Here is a 25744-nt window from a genome sequence, read left to right as displayed (position 1 = left end):
AGTGTACTTCTCATAAAATGTAATGATCCTTTTAGCTTGTAGGTTCTTATTGCATTCCATTTATTGTTTTCTGCACTCAGAACATGTATAGGCCTCTATAGAGTGTTTTACTTTCAATGTTATGTCATGTGGTTGTCTCAGGGTTTGAGAGAAACATGTTTTAATGAAACAATTACTAATGAGATCAAGACTGGAGATTCTTGGTTAATTATGATCCAAATTCATCCACATTTCTTGTTTAAATGCCGCCAAACCACAATCTCTAGTGTTCATGATGTTCATGATGGTCCTGCGTGTGCACAGAAGTCTCACAAGCCTTAGGAAACTGATGACATATTTATAGTCATCTTAATTCATGACTTCTGCATTTACCTGGTCACACACAAAAATACAACCAATTAATCGGACTCATCTGCATTATATGAATGGTATTTATTTCAAAGACATCCCATAAAAAGAGATTTTTAAAATAACACTGCATTACTAATCAAATTTTTATTAGAATCATCATAACTATTGTTCTTGACAACAAAATACCATAATTTTGGGATTTGTAGCTTTCCTAAAGAAAAATATTACCAGTCCTATCAATTGCAGTACAGAAATTTAAGTTTCCATCATTGTGGCTTAATATAAATTATGAAATCAGTTTAAACTTAATTGCTTGAAAGTACACTTCTCGATTAACTTAAATGTCTTTTTACATATAAGGTGAAAATAAATATTTAAATTGTCAAAATTTCAAACAAAGGTAACACTGCTGTTTTTATTCTGTCACAGTAATGTCATATTCTGCCAATGCTACATCAAAGCTCAGTTGACTCAGATACCAAACCATGTTTCAACTTCATAACTTCTTTACCAGACTAGAAACGCTAACAGTTGCATAACCCTTATTGCTATACCATCCCTATCCTATACACATAACACAATTTTAAGCAACTTTCTTTTGCTCTGTATAACCCATTCTTCATGTCTCCTTCCCTCTCTGGCTTTTTTCTTCTGCTGGGTCCTGAAAGTCTGAGCTAGGAGCTGATAACTTGCCCAGACCAGGTCTCATGCTTCCTTCCAGAACTAAGGTTGGTGATGACCACATCAACGGCTTGGAATTTTATGTTCTTGGGAGGAACAGGACACACTTTGTAGGTCACCTCATCGCCCTCCATTGGCACATATTCACCCTCAATACTACGAAAAGAGAATTGTGGTCATAATTTAAAGGAATATTACAGGTTCAATTCAAGTTAAGCTCAATCTATAATATTTGTGGCATGCTGATAACGTCAATCCTTTTCTTTAAAAAAAAGGTAAAATCGAGGTTATAGTGTGACACTTACAATGGAAGTGAATGGGGCAAAATTTTGAGGGTTTAAAGGCAGAAATGTGAAGCATATAATTTTATAAAAGCACTTGTATTAATTATTCTGTTAAAATGTGTAGCTAAGTTGTTAAAATAGCTGCTTTACAGTGTTATGTCGTCATGGTAACGAAGTTGTAAAATTGGAAATAACTTTACACAGAAAAGGTTAGAAAGTGATTTTATCACACTAACTGGCCCCATTCACTTCTACTTTAGGTTTCTCACTGTAATGCAGATTGTTTTCTCTTTAAGTAAAAGGAACGGACAAGTCAAAATAATTTTTTTAGTAATCAGAATCAGAATCTCGGTATGGAGCTCTCCGGTTCATTTGCTGTTTTTGTATGTTTGTCCTGTGTTTATTAATTTATTTCAGATCAGTTTTACCACAGACGAGGTGCTGAATATTCAGCACTTATTTGTCCAAATCAATTTTTGTGGTAATCAACATTATGCGACAAATGCTGCACTCAAAATAAGGATTTTTGTAGGTTGTTCAGTTTATTAATTAAATTGAACTAAAGCAACACAATTGTAGAACATTTTGCCACAACTTGATTTCTTCACGTTCCTTTTGAGTTGGGACTACATAAATACTTTTTGAAGCATTGATGAAACTGGGCAGGGGATTTCCATTTCCAGGCATTTGCATGGGACTGGATGGGGTGAACATTAAGTGTTTTTTATGCATTTTTTTGCAAAATGAGAAAAGGAGGAGATTTGTTCAAGTTTAATGTTTTGTTAAATTGGTATTTTAAAAAAAGTGTCTGTTAGGATGGAGTTTTGGGGGTTACCGTTGTGGTGAAGATTGGTACTTGTGCTTAGGACTTTCATATTCCAGTGATGTTTGATTTCAGAGCTACTTTGCTCCTTAATCAGTTGCTATTAAACTGTCCTCACACTTGCTCACCTGGCATATACTAATGATTAATTCAATAAACTAATAAACCTAACTAAGTGGAGTTAAAACTACTATAGTACATTGATTGAAATTAAATAAATTCAATTAAGTAAGGGTATTAAGTAAAAGTAGATTGTTTGAGTATATCACTTGAGCTTATCTTGTATTGAACCTGGAATATTCCTTTAACAAAATAATACAACACAAGATGTTAGTTAACTTTAGTTGATGCTAATAAAGAATGCCATCCATAACATAATAAAAATGATTTTCCTTTGTTATAATCATGCAAAGAATGTTCTCACTTACTCTGAGATGTGAACAAATATGTCTTCTCCTCCATGGGAAGGTTGAATGAATCCATGACCTTGTGACCTTGAGAAGTTTTTGCAAATGCCTTTAAAGACGGGTCCAGATTTGGCTCTCACCGATCTGACAAAAGTCCAGGATAAAGAAATGTTCGAATCAACTAGCATGATACACTTCAGTAAATCAAAAAGGACAAAACATCTTTTATCTTTTATTTAATGTAACACACCAATATATGTAACACTGTTTCTTAGCAAGACGGGATTATTTGCATTTTGTTTACACAGGGTGTTTAAAATTTGTTTTACACTGCACTTTAATACAGGTACTCACGCTGAATAGGTGCGTGTGCGCTTGGTTGGCAGTGGACTGAGAGGCTCCCCTGTCTGGGGCGGTTTCCTCTCCAAGACTTTACTACCCTCCCTCAGGAAAGGTAATGAAAGTGAGACAGGTGGATGTGGGCAGTGCAGCTGGGGATGAGATGTAGAGGTGGTGTCTGAATCAGCCATTAGCGTGAAGTTCACTGGAGAAGAGGGCGTATGTGGTTTAAAATGCATTGGGTAAATCAGTAAGAAAAATAGACAACAATGTACCATATTATGTTTAACCATTTTAAATATTAAACAGTTCATTTGAAATATCCATCCTCTCTGATTTGAACTGCTTTTACTAGCTAAGACACATTTTGATGCATATCGCACTCTCAAATCTGGATGCAACAGCTGCATCAGGACCACTGTATATTTTATTACTGTTTTTCAACCTTTCCAATGTTTTTTTTCAATGCACCATGGGGTTCTGATCTATATTCTATGAAAGGCCACATCTGGGTATTGCACAGACTACATATCAGCCTTTTGACTTTGATTAAACTGTGATTGTGTGTATTTTTATAATTAATTATTATGTTTTGGCCTGCATTCAATAATGCAATGTAAACCTATAACAAACGTCGAGGAATTGTTCTCAGCTTTAATAGTACACAATATGTGACATCATAACATGCCAAGGCATATTCCATCAAATGTAATAAATACGGACATAAAGGCCAATTATAACAGGATAACAATGAAATAGGTTCGAAACAAGCTCTTACCGTACTGCACGATATATTGGATACCAAGCTGTCGGTGATATTGCAATCACTACTGAAAAATATCTACATATCTTAAAATTCAATATGATATGAGCAAAAACGGTAATTCGTGGTTAACTTATTCGATTAAAGGGACCCCTGCTAAGCACACAATGAAGGATGCTACGGAAAGAAAGGGAGGGACACACTGACAGTGCGCGACGCGACAAAACAAAAACGCCCCGATATATAATCAACAAATCGTCGACAGGCCAAACGATAGAATCATGACGTCGGCATCCATCAACCAATCAGACACCCACTTTATAATCCTACATTTGAGCGCATTGTTGTAGAAAAAGATCATATGCCATTATTGATTATAATGGGAGCATTTTTATTTTGCTGCGGCGCTAGCGATGGTCAAAAATGATATATTATTTAAATAGTAAAGTATTGATAATTCATCATAGTATTCCATTGCTTCTGGCTTAAAAAATGATTGTACAACTGCATAATTTTCAATGAAACACAGTAAAAAAAAAAAAAAAAGAAAGAAAGAAAAATTATATACATTTATTCAAACACGTTATGGTCATGACTATCATCATTAAAAACAATGGGAATAGTAAAATTAAAACGTCCGGGCGAGTTACAGCTAAAACAAACTGGGCGCAAGTGTCCTGAAAATAATCGCACAATGCACAGAAAACTTAATGGCACTAAATGTAGGCTTCATTTAAATTTGGTTTGGGGTTAAGGTGCACACAGCAAATTTTTTTGTTTGTGTTTTTTGGATTTACAGACACTGTAAAACAATAAGACGATTTGTAAAACAAATCACTATTCAGAGACAGCCATCATTAGAGCGAAAGTGGACAAAGTGGTAGTTAGTATTTGACTGGTCATGTGATCCTAACATGGCTGCTTCTACGAGGGGACTATGCAGGACAACAAAAGCAGCAGCAGATTTGATAAGGTTACTGATATGACTGGAGTCTTCATCTAATGTCAGTGGTCAATATATTTTTTTTTTACATGTTTCAAATTAACAATTCATTTCTTTAGGAGTAAAACTTTAAGTAGAAAAAAAAAAAATGAATGAGTGCCCTTTTTAAATATGACTTGGACAATTCCTTGACAGGTTTCATAAACATTTTATACATGTATAGTACATAAAAAAAAATTGGTGAGAAAAGGACACTTTGAATTCAGTTATCAAGACATGTTATAATTGACACTTGAAGGCAACCATGCAAATAACTATTTGAAATGACTTGTTTTATAATCCACTGCAACTGATCAGCACTCTTTTCCACAAGAACAAAAAGATAACAGCAGAAAAAAAAAAAAATAGTGGAGTTATTAATAGAGGGGTGTTTATGGTGTTACAAGCAGCACAGGACCCATTGTTCTTTTTACAGAGCTGCAAACACACCCAGGCATGCAGGGTTGCAACACAGTTTTCCTTGTTACAGCAGCATTGACTAGCATTCATACAACAGTTAAAGTTAATCTTATAACATGAATATGTTGAAATTCTTTATTTTTCTTGGTATTCTGAAAACATGTGCTGTAGTCTGTCAATAATGGTGACTTAAGTGACTGCTTTGACATGGGTACAGCTCTGTGAGGATAAAACAGAATACAACCCTACAAAAAAGGGCACTAAAATATACAGGAAAAAGTGCTCACAAGCATGGAGTTCTGATTAATTGCAACTCAGTTTTGCAGATGAGATTATTTTATATATATATATTTATATAATCGTTCAGTTTAAAACATTTAAAGACTTGACCTGTACTCTGTACACACTTGACACATTCGATGGTTTTGGGTGGTGGTGTGCATTGGAAGTTTGGATATTACTGAGCATTGAAAAGTAATTCAGACTTACAGTAAAAATAGCCACATGAACAATAACAGGTTAAGTTTCAAGCTTGCATGAACAACAAAACCAATTGTTATGAATACTGGAAAAGCTGCTATCAAGAGAGCTGAATACAGGACACAAATTCTCAAGCTCTCATTACAGTTCAGAGTAAAATTACAAGCAAAATGGAAGAGCAGAAGTAATCATGATTAACGGTTACCTAGACACATCATTTTATGAATTAAACTCTGCGTGTCTCCCAGAGCCTTCCAAACATTTCAGAATTATCCATTCTGTAATAAACATCCAGATTCAGCTTGAAATTTACAAGCATTGCAATTTAGCCCAATTCTAAACGTAATGCCTTTTATCTGTTCTGCAATGCAATCTATAGCCTGTAGAAAATTGTATATTGACAGGACTTGTCTATGCAACACAGATTAAATAAATGAATTATTAATACTCCAGTTTATAATTCTCTTGCACATACATACCAATCTTCCTGCTTGATACATAACTCATACCTCTCCCAAATAAATATAGTTAACCCCTTCTCACATTTAAGACCCTTTCCCTCATTTCTGCATCTCTTTCATCCTGTTAAGAGCAGAGCCAGCCTGGAACCATCCAATCTGGGTCTCGTTGAAGGTGTGATTCAACTCAATAGTTTCTGTGCTTCCATCAATGTGCTTGATAACAGCGTTCAGTGGCTAAGGAAACACAGTAATGCAATAGATTACTTATTGTGATTTAACTTATAATCTATTTATCATTCAGCACACTTTAATTGCAGTGAGAGTATGACTAATTAAAGGACCCCATGAAAATACTCTCACCTGTGTGGAAATATAACCTAATGAAACATGAAGTTTAAGCAGAAATGGCACCGAAATGTCAACCACATCATGGAAAAATAAAACGTTTAAATGTTTATATGCAAAATGCATATTTAAGGTGCATCAAAATAATCCACACGATTCCAGTCAACAAATAAAGTTCTTCTGAACCCCAACGATTGATTATTTGGAGAAACTAAACAATACTTATATACTTTTTAATATTATATACTAATTTATATTATTATTTGGAAATTATTTTAAATTTTATATTTTTTTTGGACTGTTTTGGTTTGTGAACAGCACTTGGTTTGTGCAAGTTTCTCTTGAAAAACAATGACGTGCTTCCTGACGACTCCTCCACATGATGCGTGGATTATTTTGATACACCCTAAATATGCATTTTGGACCATAAAAAAAATCTCATTCACTTGCATTGTTTAAAGGAGGAGGCCTGAAATTAAATCCTAAAAGTCTTAAATTGTGTTTTGATGAAGAAACTCTCTTATCTTGGATGGCCTGAGGGTAAATTATCAACAAATGTTCTTTTTTAGGTCAACTACTCCTTTAAATGTGGTTTGCCCATGGTTTTAATTTGGCCAATAATTGTCCGATAAATATTGTCGGTGGCCGTTACGTCAGTGCATCCCTACTTCTAAGCTTTTAAATTAGATTTCCTGTTTTTTTTTATACTAAAAACAAAAGGTTTTTTGCCAAGCAAGGAGAGGATTTACAGAATAGTCTAAATTATGAGAACAAAACAGAGCAGGCAAGAAGTATAATGACAATATGTTTACATAAAACTTACCTTTCCAGGGGCAAAGCTCTGAAGACCTACGATGGTGATTTTATCATCTGGGTGGATTTTGTCATAATCAGCAGGGTTAGAGAAGGTGAGAGGCAGCAGGCCTTGTTTCTTCAAGTTAGTTTCTGTTGACAGACATTACCGATCATGGAAAAATCAGTTGCTTAACATGATGCTTGGTTTCAAGTGGAGAAAAAAGCTTTTGAATTCACTTACCATGGATTCTAGCAAAGCTCTTTACAATAATGGCCCTTCCTCCTAAATGTCTGGGCTCCAGAGCAGCATGCTCTCTACTGGATCCCTCACCGTAGTTCTCATCTCCCACAACAACCCATGAAATATTGTGCTTCTGCAAGAGAGATATTACAAGCCACTCAGAAACAGTCAATGTAAACACTTTAAATAAGTAGGAACATTTTTATTTTAAATGAGTTGAAATTAATGTTTTAAACACTTACTTTGTAATGACGGGCAACATCAGGGACACCACCATACTCTCCAGTCAGATGGTTACGAATTTTATTTACAGCATCATTCTCAAAATTAACGGCACCAATGAGCAGGTTATTTGAAATGTTATCAAGGTGGCCACGGAACTTTAACCAGGGTCCAGCAGCACTGATATGGTCTGTGGTGCACTTGCCTTTTACCTGACAAGATGATGTACTTTATTCAGAATGATTTTGGAAATCAGTTTGGACTGAAATGCAGAATTTCAAACATCTGTGACTAAGACCTATAGAATACCTTGATGAGCACTAGAAGGTCCTCAAGGTCTTTTCCATTCCATTTGTCAAAGGGCTCCAACAGCTGAAGGCGGTTGCTCTGAGGGTTAACATCCACTTTTAGGGCAGACCCTTCAGCTGGTGGGTGCTGGTAGGTGTCCTGACCTGGGTTAAAGTCAAGGGAAGGAAGCTCATCTCCTGTGGGTGGCACCAGTTTAAACTTTTCTCCATTGGGTGCTGTGAGGAAATCAGTCTCAGGGTTGAACTTAAGTGTGCCTGCAATGGCAAGGGCTGTGACAATCTGCATGATTACAGATAAAATTAAAAGGAAAACCACAAGTTAATTGGCATGTTTTTATACAAATGTACATTCAGAGAGAGAGAGAGAGAGAGACAGAGAGAGAGAAGGGCAGGGTCCATTTGCATACAGTCAAGTGTGGAGTACCTCTGGGGATGTGACAAAAGCATGGGTGGCAGGGTTAGCATCATTTCTAGCTGTGAAGTTTCTGTTGAATGATGTGACTATGGTGTTTTTCTCTCCCTTCTTAACATCACGTCTGCAAAAAATATTTTATTGGGTGATATATATGTCTTTATTACACAACTCTCTAGAATACTGGATTCTGATTGGTCAAATCACAGCATTCTGCCATCAAAAAAAACTATTTAGTTGACAGGTGTCCCAGTTGCAAACCGATTTCCAACATAGCTGTGCTAGTCTCGGGACTCTGGTTTCCCTTTGCGGTCCATTCTCACTTAATTATTTCAACTAAATTAATATGTCCATTTATTTATTTTGCATATATTTGGAAAAAGGTTGTGCAATGGAATATGGTATAGTAAGCAAGAGTTTTTTGCAATAATGACCTGCTGACTGTACACAGATTTGACATATTACTTTGTTAGGCATTATCCATTCACATACAAAAAATAAAACAGATTGACAAACACACACAAATCTTATGGTTTAAAAAGAGGACAAATACTTCACCTGTCCCACTGACCAATGCAGGGCCCACAGGCATTAGCCAGGACAACACCACCAACATCCCTCAAGTATTTAGCCTAAAGGCAAAGATACATATTTCACTGATAGGCCAAATGCAGACAGAATAAATATGTTGGAAGCATGATCTACTAGAAAATCACCCATGAGATCTTTCTCCAACTCAGTGATCAACAAATATGAACTCTACAAACACTACAACTCACATAGCCATCTCTCTCAATTGTGGCACGAATCTGCTCAGAGCCAGGGGTGATTGTGAATTGGGCTTTGCACTTGAGTCCTTTGTCCAGAGCCTGTTTAGCCAAGGAGGCAGCTCTGCCCATGTCTTCATAACTAGAGTTGGTGCAGCTTCCAATCAGACCTGTAATGTTTAGGTAGTAAGAGCATGATCACTAAACAGAACGAGAATATTTTTTCATTTGTCAGTTTATTTATAGAGCACAATTAAAAACAAAAACTGTTGACCAATGTGCTGTACAAAAATTACAGTAGAAAAATATTAAAAAAAAAAAATACATACATACATATTCAAAAACAAGGTAAAATACAAAATATATTATTTTTTGTGAATAATTATCATAAAAATAATGGACTCTAAATGAGGAAGATACTAAAACACGGACCGACTTTAACTTCCAGGGGCCAGCCATTCTTCTCAGCGACAGAGCCAATATCTGAAACAAGGTGGGCCAGGTCAGGAGTAAATGGACCATTGATGTGAGGCTTTAGCTACAGGAGGGTATTAAAAATATGTAATTAGAGGACTTGCATAATTTTAGTCCATTAAAGGGAATGTTCATCTAAAAATGAAAATTCTCTCATCTTTTACCATCCCAGATGTGTATGACTTTCTTCTGCAGAACACAAACAAAGATTTTTAGAAGAATATTTCAGCTCTGTAGGTCCTTACAATGCAAGTGAATGGTGATTAAAAATTTGAAGCTCCAAAAACCATATAAAGTCATCATAAACGTAATCCATATAATTCCTGCGTTTTAATCAGTATTTTTTGTAGGTTTTGGGTGAAAACATACCAAAATGTAATTCCTTTTTCACTGTACATCTTGCCATTGCAGTCTCTAGACGCACTCATGATTTCAAGCATGATTACACTTCCTAGAGCTTGACGCATGCGCAGAGTGCTAGATGGCGCTATGAAGTGTAATCAAGCTTGAAATCACAATTACCAAGGAGACTACAAATATCAAGATTTAGTGAAAAAGGATTTACATTTTGGACTGTTCTCACCCAAAACTAACTGGATCGCTTAAGACATTGATTAAAACACTGGAGTCCTATTGATTACTTTGTTGCCTTTATGTGCTTTTTGGCGCTTCAAAGTTATGGTCGCCATTCACTTGCATTGTATGGACCAACAGAGCTGAGATATTCATCTAAAAACCTTTGTGTTCTGCAGAAGAAAGTCATACACATCTGGGATGGGATGAGGGTGAATAAATTAGATTTTTTTAGGGTGGGCATACAGACAAGTGAACTATCCCTTTAACTCCATAACAGTTACTGTCACTCCTGACTGTTAGATACAATCAAAGTAACCAAAATGAACCTGCTCTTACCTCATTCAGATTGATCTCAATCACTTGATCATAATGACAGCCAGAATCAGGTACCAACAGGTCTTGGTTCTCATTTGCTACAGCAGCAATTTCTGCCCAAATGAGGGAAAAGAGGGATAAGAAACTAGACTATATAATTGATAATTCCACCAATTTTGTCAATCGCTGCTGCTTACCTCCACGCCCCGTTTTCTCCAAGTATGTTTTCATACGGTGGTTGTAAGGAAACACAGAGGTGGTAGCTCCAATTTCAGCACCCATATTACAGATGGTGGCCATACCTGATTAGAAAACCCAAAAGCATGCAAATCTTCAGTGTTTAGAATGTTTACGGGACTGCCAACACACCGACAGAACAAACAAATATGGTTGTTACTAAGCTAGTTTTTACCTGTGCAGGAGATAGAGTCTACACCAGGGCCATGATACTCCACAATGGCACCAGTGCCACCCTTCACAGTTAAAATGCCTGCCACTTTAAGGATGACATCTTTTGGTGAAGTCCAGCCAGACAACGAGCCTGTCAGTTTCACACCAATGACCTGGAAAAGCAGATAACCTTTAAATAAGTGGTTCTCAAACTTTTTTGGTGAACGCACCCAAAGTTCATTCCATTAACCCACCCGATTGACGCGGTTCTATTTCATCAGGAAAAAAGAAAGAAAATATATTTTGCATTTGCCCTTATGTAAATGTATTTTTTTTTTTTTATAGTTTTGACAGTGTTATTTGTACAAAGACCATAGTAAGCACAGGGAAGCATGGATCTTCATCAATACCATGATTAGATGTAACATGATTAATATTTAACAAATTATGACCTTTTATTTATTTTTGTATTTTTTTTTACAAACAGTAGGCCTACTCTAAATACATGGAAAAACAATAAATACAAAATATAAACATTTAAAAGTTTTAACAAATATGTATTATATTCCCTCACTCCCCTAATGTAGTCTATGACAAATTTAATAGAGCTGAATTAATGATTTGAGAATATGCATTATGAATATTTTTGTGACTAAAGTAAATTTAATGTTACAACAGAAAATTCAAGGGTGGTCATGTAGAATTCTGTGCCGAATTCAAATAGTTTCAGCATCTCGCGCCATGCTTCACTGGTTCTCGCAGTGCTCCATTTATCAGAGCTGCACGTTTAAGACCTTGAAACGAGTCTGAGTAGAAACGCACCTGCTTTGCACTTGCACCACATACATCAGATGCGTTGCTTAACTTCAGAATCAGATGAACCGCAGTACAAATGCATACCAGCCCGTATCATGAAGTCCAGATTAAATGTTTTAATGCAAGCAGGAACTTGACGATAGATTTGAATAACATGACTGATAAACGCCTAACACTCCCCGATCTACTAATTTTCTCCCCGATCTACTAAGAACCCCTGCTTTAAATAAACCCTGACAATTGCCAACACAATTTTGGAAAGAAAGTATTTTAAATAAATTGTTTGCAAAATGAAGACACATAACCATACAGAGCTAAATGAAATGTGACAAATCTTGATTGGGGTCATGAAACTGCTCTTATGAGCCAATGGAAGCTCACGTTTGGACACTTCAGTTCCCAAGGAATTCCTGCCATGACATCAACAGCATCAGCCCCACCAACTCCAATGCAGATGCAGCCCAGGCCACCACCATTAGGAGTGTGTGAGTCTGTACCAATCAACATGACTCCAGGGTATGCATAATTCTCCAAGATAATCTAAGAAAACATCAAACAAGATCTGTACAGTTTGCCTAAAAGACATACTGTGAATTTATGAAGATTTCCAACATGAAGTCATTGACCTTATAACATGAAGAGAAAAATGCAGTTTCTTTCTACCTGATGGATGATCCCAGAGCCAGGTTTCCAAAAGCCAACACCATATTTGGCCCCAGCACTAGCGAGGAAATTGTAAACCTCTTGATTCACTTCCTGACTCACAGTAGGGGAAAGGAGGTAAACAATCCATGAGTGACCAGTAAAAGTGACTTTTACATTATGCAGAACTTTTTTTTTTTAAGTCAAGTGGTTTTTATTGTCGTTCAACCATATACAGTTAGTACAGTACACAGTGAAACGACAAAACGTTCCTCCAGGACCATGGTGCTACATAAAACAACATAGGACAAACACAGAACCACATGAGACTACACAGATTAAATAACATACCAATATAAAGTGCACATGCAAATGTGTGCAAAAAGTACGGGACAGTACAAAAAATTACTCAAAATTAACAGGACAATGGGCACAAAGAGAGACAGTGCACCACCCACCAGTACACAGTAGTGCAAAAAGAAGACAGTTTCGAAAAATGCCAAATGTAAACATAACACTATGAGATAGTGTTCTATGCACATAGCAGTTATTGAGGTAGCAGCCAGGTATAAAGTGACAATAATTAAAGTGCTCAGGACATGTGTGTGTGTGTGTGTGTGTGTGTGTGTGTGTGTGTGTGAGCGTGTATTTATCACTTTGTGGGGACCAAATGTGTGTGTGTGTCAGTCCAGTGTCTGTGTCTGTTACACAGTCTGGCCGTGAGGGCCCGAATGCTTCGGTACCTTTTGCCAGACGGCAGGAAGGTGAAGAGTTTGTGTGAGGGGTGTGTGGGGTCATCCACAATGCTGGTTGCTTTGCGGATGCAGTGTTTTTTGTAAATGTCTTCAATGGAGGGAAGAGAGACCCCGATGATCTTCTCAGCTGTCCTCACTATCCTCTGCAGGGCTTTGTGTTCCGAAACTGTGCAAGTCCCAAACCAGGCAGTGATGCAGCTGCTCAGGATGCTCTCAATAGTCCCTCTATTGAATGTAGTGAGGATGGGAGATGTGCTTTCCTCAGCCTTCGAGTAGAGACACTGCTGGGCTTTCTTGGTAATAGAGCTGGTGTTGAGGGACCAGGTGAGGTTCTTCGCCAGGTGAATACCAAGGAATTTGGTGCTCTTGACGATCTCCACGGAGGAGCCGTCGATGTTCAGTGGAGAGCGGTCACTCTGTTTTGGCCACATTCAGAGACAGATTGTTGGCTCTACACCAGTCCGTTAGCCGCTGCACCTCCTCTCTGTATGCTGACTCGTCGTTCTTGCTGATGAGACCCACCACAGTCGTGTCATCAGCGAACTTAATGATGTGGTTCGAGCTGTGCATTGCTGCACAGTTGCGAGTCAGCAGAGTGAACAGCAGTGGACTTAGCACACAGTCCTGGGGGGCCCCAGCGCTCAGTGTGGTGGAGATGCTGTTCCCAATCCGGACTGACAGAGGTCTCCCAGTCAGGAAGTTCAGGATCCAGTTGCAGAGGGAGATGTCCAGACCCAGCAGGTTCAGCTTTCCAATCAGGTGCAGAGGAATTATTGTGTTGAATGCCAGGAGGGGGGTGGTGGTGATGGAAGTGGATGGAAGGGAGGCATCTTTGTTACAGGCAACTGATGTTGTCCTGTAGTTGGTGATGGCCTGGATGCCCTGCTACATGCGCCGCGTGACGCCGCTGTCCTGGAAGTGACTGTGGATTCTATGGGCGTGTGCCCGCTTTGCCTCTCTGATGGCCCGGGACATTTTGGCCCTCGCTGTTCTTAGGGCAGCCTTGTCGCCTGCTCTGAAGGCGGAGTCTCGGGTCCTCAGCAGCGCACGCACTCACGGCTTCTGATTGGAGCATGTGGTGATGGTCTTGGAGAAGGTGACATCATCAATGCACTTGCTGATGTAGCTGATCACTGATGCTGTATTCCTCCAAGTTGGTAGTCACAATATGTTGCAGCCTCCCTGAACATGTGCCAGTCAGTACACTCAAAACAGTCCTGAAGAGCAGAGATGGCTCCTGCTGGCCAGTTTTTCACCTGCTTCTGGAGCGGTTTTGTGCGTCTGATGAGCGGTCTGTATGCTGGAATTAGCATAACAGAGATGTGGTCTGAGTAACCGAGGTGGGGGCGGGGCTCCGCCCGATACGCGTCTGGGATGTTTGTGTAAACAAGATCAAGCGTGTTCGCCCCTCTCGTTGCAAAGTCCACAAACTGATGGAATTTAGGGAGCACCGTCTTGAGATGTGCATGGTTGAAATCTACAGCGACAATAAACAGTCCGTCAGTGTGAGCGTTCGGCAGTTTGCTCATAGCCCCATACAGTTCACAGAGCGCTTCCTTTGCGCTGGGGGGAATGTAAACTCCAGTTATAATAACAGTGGGGAATTCCTGTGGTAAATAAAAAGGTCTGCATCTAACAGTCACAAGCTCCACCAGTGATAAGCAGTAACTAGAGACTAGCATAAACTAGAGACTAGCATATAGTTCTTGCACCATTCAGTGTTGATGTAAACACACAAGCCACCACCGCGAGTCTTACCGCACAGAGCTGCATTTCTGTCGGCACGAAACGAGCCCGTCTAACTGAATGGCGGCGTCATGAACTCTGTCGCTGAGCCACGTCTCCGTGAAAACAAAGATGTAGCAGTCTCTAAGCTCATGCTGCATAATTTCAGCTAAATTTTGACCTTAAATGGACCAATCATCCAGATCCAGAACAATAATTTTCCTTTTTATATGATGACTGTGATACTCATTAAGTAATATCATTACATGGCCCTTCTCACCTTTGCTTTTTGAAGATCTTGGACTCCTCCAGTCTGGGCCTCAATAAGATGGTCACAATGGATAGTGGTTGGCACTGCAACTTTGGGAAGTCCACTGCTGATGAACTGCAGCATGGCCATCTGTGCTGTTGCATCCTGCATAGCAACTCGATCTGGATGCAGGCGCAAGTATGTGCGCCCTCTAACAATTTCCTGTCCAGCGGGGTCATCTAGATGGCCATAGACAATCTTCTCTGACAGGGTGAGAGGACGATTGAGTCTGGAAGATGCAAAGAAGACCAAATTCAAGCTATATAAATAATGGTTTGATTTATGCCCATATTTACCAAAGACCTTACTTGATATAGGCAGAGGGGGAATATGTTATTTCTTAAAGGGATTCACCCAAAATGAAAATTCTCTCATCATTACTCACACTCATGCCATCCCAGATGTGTATGACTTTCTTCTGCTGAACACAAATGAAGATTTTTAGAAGAATATTTCAGCTAGGTATATCCTCACAATACAAGTGAACGGTGACCAGAACTTTGAAGCTCCAAAAAGCACATAAATGCAACATAAAAAGTAATCCATACGACTCCAGTGGTTAAATCCATGTCTTCAGAAGCGATATGATGGGTGTGGGTGAGAAACAGATCCATATACAAGTAATTTTAAACTATAAATCTTCACTTTCACTTTCTTCGTCTTTTGTTTTTTATGATTCACATTCTTCATGCATATTGCCACCTACTGGGCAGTGAGGAGAATTTATAGTCAAAAAGGACTTAAATATAGATCCGTTTCTCACACACACCAATTATATCGCTTCTGAAGACATGGATTGAACCACTGGAGTCGTATGGATTACTTTTTATGTTGCCTTTATGTGCTTTTTGGACCTTCAAAAGGTCTGGACATCATTCACTTGCATTGTGAGGACCAATGGAGCTGAGATACTCCTCTAAAAATCTTAATTTGTGTTCAGCATAGGAAAGAAAAAAAGTCATTAACATCTGGGATGGTATGTAGGTGAGCAAATTAGACCAAAAAAAATTTTGGTGAACTATCCCTTTAACAGTAGGAAAGTGTAGAAAAAATGCATAACAGGCTGTTAAGCTGATTTTCTTCTGTGAATGTAACAAGCAAAATAACTGTGTCACTCAGTAAGAGATAAGGTGGGGGAAGTAAATAAAGCACAAATCTAAAATACAGTAGGTTCTTCTGACCTTTTGCGCACAATGTCAATATTTGAGCGAAGCTTGTCATAGTTGACATATGTTTTTGGCTCATAGCGGCTCATGGCCACTTTGGCCTTTGCGTTGAGAGCTGCCGCCACATGCAGGCGTCGGGCACCCTGCCCCAGAGCAAGCTGAAACAAACAAATAAACAAAGAGCTGGAACACAATTAAATAACATGGTAACAAATTGTTAAATATAATAAATGAATGGTATACAAGAGAATTTCATATTGAGATCTTCAATACATTTACTGATTTAGCAAACAAACTTCAAATAAAATGATATAATTTAGCTAGTAACTCTTGACCACCATAAACTGGTATGGTGGTTTATTTAACTGTCATCATTTATTAAAGTATCAAGGCATCACTGGTGATATTCTCATATTCCTATTTAATTTGTTATGGACATTTAAAAATGTTACCAGATTGTTTAGACAGCTTACATTTGTTTTTGTAGACTCACATTTTATACGAAGCTATATAAACAATTCACTTATCAATAATAATAATAATAATAATAATAATAAACATCAACATAGTTTATCCGTGTAATTCATAATATAAAATAGATGCTCAATTTCGCCCATGTGATCAATCCATGTGTATTTATGACATGCAAATTCAGAAAACCATATATAATGCTTTGTGTGTAAAATAAATCACTCCGTCATATTCAGGTAACTGTTCTGTTAGTTGATCTACGTCGTCCGTGCCGTTATTCTCGTAGCGCTGTTTTTAACCTTGTGTTCACCTTGCGACAAAACCACAGACACATGCATTGAAAATCTAAAATACAAGCATCGTAAAAATAGATATTATTATTTCTGGCACCGTGATTTGTTGTCTTGTGTAAAACCCCTAGAAATAAAGAATATATGCCATCTATCAGTCGCAGCGCCGCAAAGTCACCCGCTGCAGACATCCTCGGGCACCGTGACCTGTGAAGACTTCACGAGCAGCTTTCAACGTGAATATAGCAGATTTACTTACTGTGTATACCTCAAAATTACAAACACAGCTCTGACTGGCACTAATGAATTAAATACATACATGTTGACAGTCTGAAAAGTAAATGTTCGTGTACCTGAAGCCGGGCGACGGTTAGGCAGTAGGTTGCCATTTTGTTCACTGACAAAGATGTGACGCCAGAAAATGACGTGCAGGTTTAAGAACTCAACGTCTTGGAAGGATGTTGACATGTTTGGGTCTGATTGTATCTACTTTTAAAAGCCCAGCTTGTCATGATGTTCACGTTTATTTCTAATTAATTAATATGGAAAAAAGATAATGTAAAAAAATTCGAAGGATACATTTTATGGTTGATTCTGGTAATGAAATTTCAAGGTGTCAATCTATTGCTTTTAGGACCTTTTCTAAAACTACACAAACACAGAACCCTTCTACATATGTGAGCCTACGAGCATAGCCTAAAATAGCATAACGCGGCGATCCCATATAGACAAGAGGCTGTTTTTGTTTTTTTAAATGGATGTCTATGCAGGAGATGACGAATAAACTGGAAACAGCTTATCGGTTAATGAATAGACCACCTGTCCACTAATCGTGTGTTACACAAAGAAATCCTTTTGGAATGAACAGTGTTTACTAAGATAAAATAGCTGTTTATAAGAGACAACACGGACAATTTTGCGACAGGTAGTTGTCAGTTTACGTCTCTCATTCATTTGTATGGCATCCGCAAACGGTGACCAACTATCGTAACACGCTAGTTGACGGTTACGCTCTATACAATATTAAAAACGAGGTTTTTGTCTCTGTATAGACACACATATTTCTAACATTTCCTAAACCTGATAGTTATTTATTTACATGTTTATTTGATTTCTTATCTGTTATCCTAAAATATCGTGCATCTTTTCGTGCCCTAATTTCACGTTGCACTCTGTCCATTAGGGGGCAATAAGATGTTCTGCAGAAGAAGATCATAATCGTGAAGTCGCCGCTAGTGTGCCAGCAAGCTGGGTTTGTTCCTTGATTATGGCAAAACATCACCCAGATTTGATTTTTTGCAGGAAACAGGCTGGCGTTGGTAAGACTTTCAGTTTATGTATTATCTAGATTGGTGTAATTGTTCTCAGAAGTATAATACTTCCGTCCATTTCTTTGTTTGATCTATGCTAGTTGAGTGATTGCTAACCCAAGCCTTTTGAATGAATAGTCTCATTCCTAAAATTGGAAGAAAATTATTAATTTCTTGACGTATCAGACCTCCCTAACAAAGACCACATTATTCTGACAATAATGTGGTGAAGCGTTATAGTACGAACGAATGCAAACGTGCTTACTCGTTTATTTACAGCGTCCTCGGTGGTTGGAGGGAAGGATTGACATCCTTTAGTTTGTACCTTTAACTGTTTTTCTTTGCTGTTCAGTTTTATCAAGCGTTAATTGCTCTGAATCTGATTTGTCCTCTTTCTTTTCTTTGCAGCCATTGGAAGATTGTGTGAAAAATGTAAGTATTGGACGTTTGGATGTTGTGTTGGGGCTTTAGTTAGTGTTTATTTAAAACAAAGGATCACTTTACTTGTTCATCGTTTGTCTTTTTTCATTGTTTATTGTTAAACATTGTTTTCACCTTTTGCAGTTTTATGGGTGTTTTGGTTTATTAAAGGGATAACTAAAAATTAAAATTCTCTCATCATTTTCTCACCTTCATGCCATCTAAGATGTGTATGACTTTTTCTTCTGCTGAACACAACTAAAGATTTTTAGAAGAATATTTCAGCTCTGTAAGTCCATGCAATGCAAGTAAATGGTGGCCAGAAGCTCCAACAATCACAAAGGCAGCATGAAAGTAATCCATAAGACTTCAGTGGTTAAATGCATGTTTTCAGAAGCGTTATAATAGTTGTGGGTGAGAAGAATATTTAAGTCCTTTTTTACCATAAATCTCCACTTTCAGTTTCACAATCTGAAAGTGGAGATTTATAGTAAAAAAAGGTTTTAAATACATGTCTGTTTCTCTCCCAAAGCTATTGCATCACTTCAGAAGATATAGATGGATTAATTTTATGCAGCCTTTATGTGCTTTTTAGAACTTTGGTACCTATTCACTTGCATTGTGAGGACCTGCTGAACTGAAATATTATTATAAAAACTTCATTTGTGTTCAGCAGAAGAAATTCGTACACTGAAGACATGAGGGTGAGTAAATTATGAGAGAAATACAATTTTTGGGTGACCTATCCCTTTAAATTAATACTATTCAATATCTACCCCTGGAGTCGCAAGTTCGATTCCAGGGTGTGCCGAGTGACTCCAGCCAGGTCTCCTAAGCAACCAAATTGACCAGGTTACAAGGGAAGGTAGAGCCTCCTCGTGGTCGCAATTAGTGGTTCTCGCTCTCAATGGGGTGCGTGGTAAGTTGTGCGTGGATTGCGGAAAGTAGCATGAGCCTCCGCATGCTGTGAGTCTCCGCGGTGTCATGCACAACGAGCCACGTGATAAAATGCAGGGATTGACGGTCTCTTTGGGGAGAAAAGGGAATAAAAAATTAATAAATACTGTCCAACATATACAGTATTGCCTCTTAAAACATGTTTTTGTTTTTAAGGTGATGGCAAATGCGTTATTTGTGACTCCTATGTCAGACCTTGCACACTTGTTCGTATTTGTGATGAATGCAACTATGGGTCCTACCAAGGACGCTGTGTCATCTGTGGAGGACCTGGAGTATCTGATGCTTACTACTGCAAAGAGTGCACCATCCAGGAGAAAGATGTGAGGAAACCTGCTATTTTTAGTTTAAGTGGATTAAGCATTGTTTGACTAGCATTTTGGGTAATATTGATAGATAATTTTGTTCAACTTAAGTTATGAATCTGCTATATTCCCCAGTATCAAGGATTGTGTAACCATATTTTCTTCAGTATTTTGGTACTGTTTAATCTCTTCTTGAATATAATATCAGAATGGCAAATGGAATTATTACTATGATTTGGTGTTTTTAGACCTATTTCTTAGGAACTGTTTGTTTCCTTTTTTTACACAGAGGGATGGTTGCCCCAAGATTGTGAACCTCGGCAGCTCGAAGACTGATCTTTTCTATGAGAGAAAGAAATATGGTTTCAAGAAGAGGTGAAGATACCAAGGCGTTTATTTGGATGTTGCGGTAGTTTTTCCATGCAAGTGTTTTTGTTAACAGACTTGTTGATGCAATAAAACTTTTTTGTTTTTTACATTGTGATCTTGATTATTCTGATTTTATATATATATATATATATATATATATATATTATACATACATACAGGTGAAATTCGAAAAATTAGAATATCGTGCAAAAGTTCATTAATTTCAGTAATTCAGCTTAAAAGGTGAAACTAATATATTATATAGACTCATTACAAGCAAAGTAAGATATTTCAAGCCTTTATTTGATATAATTTTGATGATTATGGCTTACAGCTTATGAAAACCCCAAATTCAGAATCTCAGAAAATTAGAATATTGTGAAAAGGTTCAGTATTGTAGGCTCAAAGTGTCACACTCTAATCAGCTAAACACCTGCAAAGGGTTCCTGAGCCTTTAAATGGTCTCTCAGTCTGGTTCAGTTGAATTCACAATCATGGGGAAGACTGCTGACCTGACAGTTGTGCAGAAAACCATCATTGACACCCTCCACAAGGAGGGAAAGCCTCAAAAGGTAATTGCAAAAGAAGTTGGATGTTCTCAAAGTGCTGTATCAAAGCACATTAATAGAAAGTTAAGTGGAAGGGAAAAGTGTGGAAGAAAAAGGTGCACAAGCAGCAGGGATGACTGTAGCCTGGAGAGGATTGTCAGGAAAAGGCCATTCAAATGTGTGGGGAGCTTCACCTGGAGTGGACTGAGGCTGGAGTTACTGCATCAAGAGCCACCACACACAGACGGGTCCTGGACATGGGCTTCAAATGTCAAACGTCTTACCTGGGCTAAAGAAAAAAAGAACTGGTCTGTTGCTCAGTGGTCCAAAGTCCTCTTTTCTGATGAGAGCAAATTTTGCATCTCATTTGGAAACCAAGGTCCCAGAGTCTGGAGGAAGAATGGAGAGGAACACAATCCAAGATGCTTGAAGTCCAGTGTGAAGTTTCCACAGTCTGTGTTGGTTTGGGGAGCCATGTCATCGGCTGGTGTTGGTCCACTGTGCTTTATTAAGTCCAGAGTCAACGCAGCCGTCTACCGGGACATTTTAGAGCACTTAATGCTTCCTTCAGCAGACAAGCTTTATGGAGATGCTGACTTCATTTTCCAGAAGGACTTGGCACCTGCCCACACTGCCAAAAATACCAAAACCTGGTTCAATGACCATGGTATTACTGTGCTTGATTGGCCAGCAAACTCGCCTGACCTGAACCCCATAGAGAATCTATGGGGCATTGCCAAGAGAAAGATGAGAGACATGACACCAAACAATGCAGAAGAGCTGAAGGCCACTATTGAAGCATCTTGGTCTTCCATAACACCTCAGCAGTGCCACAGGCTGATAGCATCCATGCCACACCGCATTGAGGCAGTAATTAATGCAAAAGGGGCCCAAACCAAGTACTGAGTACATGTGCATGATTATACTTTTCAGAGGGCCGACATTTCTGTATTTAAAATCTTTTTTTTTTTTTTTTATTGATTTCATGTAATATTCTAATTTTCTGAGATTCTGAATTTGGGGTTTTCATAAGCTGTAAGCCATAATCATAAAAATTATATCAAATAAAGGCTTGAAATATCTTACTTTGCTTGTAATGAGTCTATATAATATATTAGTTTCACCTTTTAAGTTGAATTACTGAAATTAATGAACTTTTGCAAGATATTCTAATTTTTCGAGTTTCACCTGTATATATATATTTATAATATTTTTTTTTAAATCACATTCTTTCATTTTTATTGCAGCCCACCAGGGGGCAACTACACCTAGTTTCACAACCACTGGTGTAATGTATCCTAACACATCACATTAAGGATTTTGTTACAAGTACTCTCTTGGCAATGGCATGGGTGTTAGTAAGGGAGAATAATTTAATCAGTTGATAAATAAAGACTAAAGAAATTCCAACTATTTAAAAAATGCCTTGGAGAGTTTTCCTACTTTCAAGGTTTCTGGTGTAAAAAAAAGACTAAATTTCAATCTTCTAGAACCAGAGGGTTGTAAAGGTATTACAGGGGATGTGAGTAGGAGAAAATGTATATATATAAATAAATACACCAATTTCTTAAAAAAACATAATTTATGACAGGTCTTACTATTTGAATAAACATATAATGCGTAAAGGTGCACTCGGTAATGTTTTCCTCATTAAAGATTTAGTTCACCCAAAAATGAAAATTCTCTCATCATTTACTCACCACCATACCCATATATGTATGACTTTTTCTTCATCAGAACACAAATGAAGATTTTTAGAAGATCATCTCCACTCTGTAGGTCCATACAATGCAAGTGAAGGGTAGCCAGAACTTTGAAGCTCTAAAAAGAAGATAAAGTCAGCATAAAAGTAATCCATCAGTCTCAAGTGGTTTAATAAATGTCTTCTGAAGCGATCCAGATGGTTTTGGGTGGGAGCAGACTAAAATATATCATCTTTTTCACTATAAATCTTGCCATTGCAGTCTCTAGGCACAATCATTATTTCAAGCTTGATTGCACTTCTTAGTGCTTGACACATACTCTGAGCATTAGATGATGCTATAGGAAACTTTGAAGATGTACCATGAAAAAAAAAGTTTTTTCTGTTCTCACTCCAAACCAACTGGACCTCTTCAGAAGACATTGATTAACTATTGAAGTCTATTAATATAGTAATTATAACCCTCATGTTGTGTTCTGGTCATTTTGACCCGAAGAGGATTTTCTTTTGCCTGAATGCCCTTTTTTTTTTTTTTTTTTTGCTAATAAATGTTATGCTATTGGACTAAAACTTTCTGACTTTGTTCAGACAGGATATCTAAATGTCCCTCCAAAAATTGATTATTATTTTTTCTTCAATTTGTTACACTTTTGGTGTTCCCTGTCAAAAATTACCGGCCTATTAAAAATTGCTTATTAACAGGGTTGGGAAGGTTACTTTTTAAATGTATTCCACTACAGATTACATGCTGTAAAATGTCATTTGTAACGCATTTCATTCCATTGCTCAAGGTCAGTAACATGTTTTAAATACTTTGGATTACTTCTTCAGCACTGGTAGATTTTTTCACTTGTTTTGAATATCAAAATACATGTTAAAAATACATTCTCAGAAAAACCTGAATATCTTATGCAGTGTTGTTTCAAAAACTAGATGAATCAAATTGATCTTGTTTTAAAGATTTTTACAGGAAAACAAACAATGCAAAAATTATTATCAAGAATAAGATTTTTGCCCTAATATCAAAGGTCTTACTAGAAAAAATAAATTATGATCCAACGTGAATTTCCTTGATAAAGAAATATGATCTTGCCTGGTAACATGAACATGTAAAATGGATGGAAATAGCATTTTAGCTTAGTGTAATGCTGACAATTTACACAAGATTTAATTCTATTTCTTCTACTCAAACTTACTTCAAACTAACTTCTCTTTCTGCTTGTATGAATGTAACACATCATAAAAAGTGTTTCACCGCTGTTCAAATGCACTTTGGATCTCATCATTTATATGTATAAATGTTTTTCATCTGAAAGTACTAAATATGAAATTAAATTACAGTAAAATGCAAAGTAATCTCTTTAGTAATCAAAATACTTTTTGAATGTAACTGTATTCTAAATACCACTTATTTAAATTGTAACTGTAGGGGAATACAGTTACTAATATTTAAAATACGTAATCCTGTTACATGTATTCTGTTACTCCCCAACCCTAGTTATAAATCTCTCATTATGTTATGTTATAACCAAAAATTGGATTAGATCTTTTTGTCAACAAAGCAGAGAAGTTTTTGGCTAGATTTATAAAGCAGAAAGAGAGCCTTTTTCTACCATTCCCTTAGTGAAATCCGCTTGTGGTGAAATTTTTAACTCTGCCATTGATATTAATAATTATTTGAAAGAATTCTATCTTGATCTCTATAGTTCCACGTCTTCGTCTACTAATGAGATATTAAAAACTTTGTGAAATCATTAGATCTTCCTAAACTGACAACTGAGCAAAACAATTCTCTTGATTCTAAGATAACCTTGGAGGAACTTGGTGAGGTAATTAAGGCCCTGCCTACAGGCAAGTCTCTGGGGCCAGACGGCTTTGCTGCTGAATTTTGTAGATCTTATGCTACAGAACTGGCTCCACTTTGTTTAGAAGTTTATACGGAATCATTAAAGAATGGAAAGATTCTACCAACCATGATGCAAGCCCGGATCAATATAATTCTTAAAAACGACAAAGATTCAAGTCAGTGTAAGAGTTAACTTCCAATTTCCCTGATCCAGCTAGCTAACCGATTAATTAAAGTTATTACATCTCTTATACATACAGATCAGGTGAGGTTTATTTGGGACCGTATTGATAACATTAGCGGTTTCATCAATACCATGTGGTCAGTGGTGAATGATCAGTCTCCAGTTGCTGCCATCTCACTTGATGCTGAAAATGTGTTTGATATGGTAGAACGGGATTATATTTTAAAAGTTTTGGAAATATACGGGTTAAGGAACACTTTTATTGGCTGGATTAAGTTACTTTATAGACACCCGGTAGTGGCGGTACAAACAAATGGATTCATTTCAGATTATTTTACTCTGGATAGGGGCACCTGGCAGGGTTGCCCTCTTCCCCCATTATTGTTCTGTCTTGCCCTGGAACCATTATCTGCCACGATAAGAAGGGAAGATGATTTTCCAGGGGTGGCGGCAGTAGGTATGGCGCATAAACTTTTGCTTTACACAGATGATATTTTATTATTCATCTCCAATCCTACTAGCTATATGCCTTTCCTCCACAGTATTATTAATTCCTTTTTTAAGTTCTCAGGAGACAGTCAATTTATCTTTGTCTCTGACAGCAAACTACCCGGTAACGGCTTTTCAGCTGGGTACCTTCCAGTGGCCCAAACAGGGCATTAAGTATTTGAGCATTTTATTCCCAGCAAATTTGTGTGAGAGAGCCCCTCCTTGGTTGTGTATTGAAAAGAAATTTCTTGCCCCTATTTTGCCATTGCAAAGTCTTTCTATTAAACTAACTGGAGAAGTTAAGTTACACCCCGTTATCTCGCATTTGCACTCGGTATGGACAAAAGTGTCCAGAGTGTTTCATTTGGACATTTATTTAAATGTTGCCTTGAGCATATGGCAGAACACAAAGTTATGTATTAATAAGTCTCCTTTCTGCTGGTCAGAGTGGATAGTGAGGGAGGTTAATACGCTCAGTGACCTATATGAGAGTGGAGTGCTGAGATTGTTTGAAAATATGGTTCAACATTTCAGGAATCCAAGATCTCAGTTCTTTAGGTATTTACAGCTGTGCCTCCTGCTCTGTTCTATTTTTGGGAGTAG

The 25744-nt window shown here is 37.6% G+C and overlaps 3 protein-coding genes across 3 annotated transcripts; 1 reads left to right on the top strand and 2 right to left on the bottom strand.

Moving 5' to 3' along the window:
• Positions 1-430: 430 nt before the first annotated feature.
• On the bottom strand, positions 431-5035 carry LOC127626632 (cold shock domain-containing protein C2-like). The gene is made up of 4 exons (XM_052102567.1): positions 3664-5035; positions 2901-3090; positions 2568-2690; positions 431-1188 (listed from the first exon to the last, which is right to left on the bottom strand). The coding sequence occupies exons 2-4, from the start codon at positions 3074-3076 to the stop codon at positions 1026-1028; spliced, it is 462 nt and encodes a 153-aa protein (XP_051958527.1). The 5' UTR covers positions 3077-3090; positions 3664-5035; the 3' UTR covers positions 431-1025.
• A 136-nt stretch (positions 5036-5171) lies between these two features.
• Positions 5172-17421, bottom strand: LOC127626617 (aconitate hydratase, mitochondrial-like). The gene is made up of 17 exons (XM_052102542.1): positions 17365-17421; positions 16266-16408; positions 15055-15313; positions 12316-12408; positions 12034-12192; positions 10859-11009; positions 10644-10748; positions 10468-10559; positions 9514-9619; positions 9094-9251; positions 8873-8946; positions 8327-8438; positions 7904-8182; positions 7615-7806; positions 7373-7505; positions 7160-7281; positions 5172-6225 (listed from the first exon to the last, which is right to left on the bottom strand). The coding sequence occupies exons 1-17, from the start codon at positions 17398-17400 to the stop codon at positions 6091-6093; spliced, it is 2349 nt and encodes a 782-aa protein (XP_051958502.1). The 5' UTR covers positions 17401-17421; the 3' UTR covers positions 5172-6090.
• Positions 17422-17729: 308 nt separating this feature from the next.
• On the top strand, positions 17730-20462 carry LOC127626634 (PHD finger-like domain-containing protein 5A). Its single transcript, XM_052102570.1, has 5 exons — positions 17730-17936; positions 18195-18330; positions 18730-18753; positions 19855-20021; positions 20293-20462. The coding sequence occupies exons 2-5, from the start codon at positions 18279-18281 to the stop codon at positions 20380-20382; spliced, it is 333 nt and encodes a 110-aa protein (XP_051958530.1). The 5' UTR covers positions 17730-17936; positions 18195-18278; the 3' UTR covers positions 20383-20462.
• Positions 20463-25744: the final 5282 nt, after the last annotated feature.

This window comes from Xyrauchen texanus, chromosome 33, assembly GCF_025860055.1.
Source record: "Xyrauchen texanus isolate HMW12.3.18 chromosome 33, RBS_HiC_50CHRs, whole genome shotgun sequence".
Taxonomy (NCBI): domain Eukaryota; kingdom Metazoa; phylum Chordata; class Actinopteri; order Cypriniformes; family Catostomidae; genus Xyrauchen; species Xyrauchen texanus.
The sequence above is the reverse complement of the archived record's forward strand: the minus strand, read 5'-3'. Positions and strand labels throughout refer to the sequence as shown.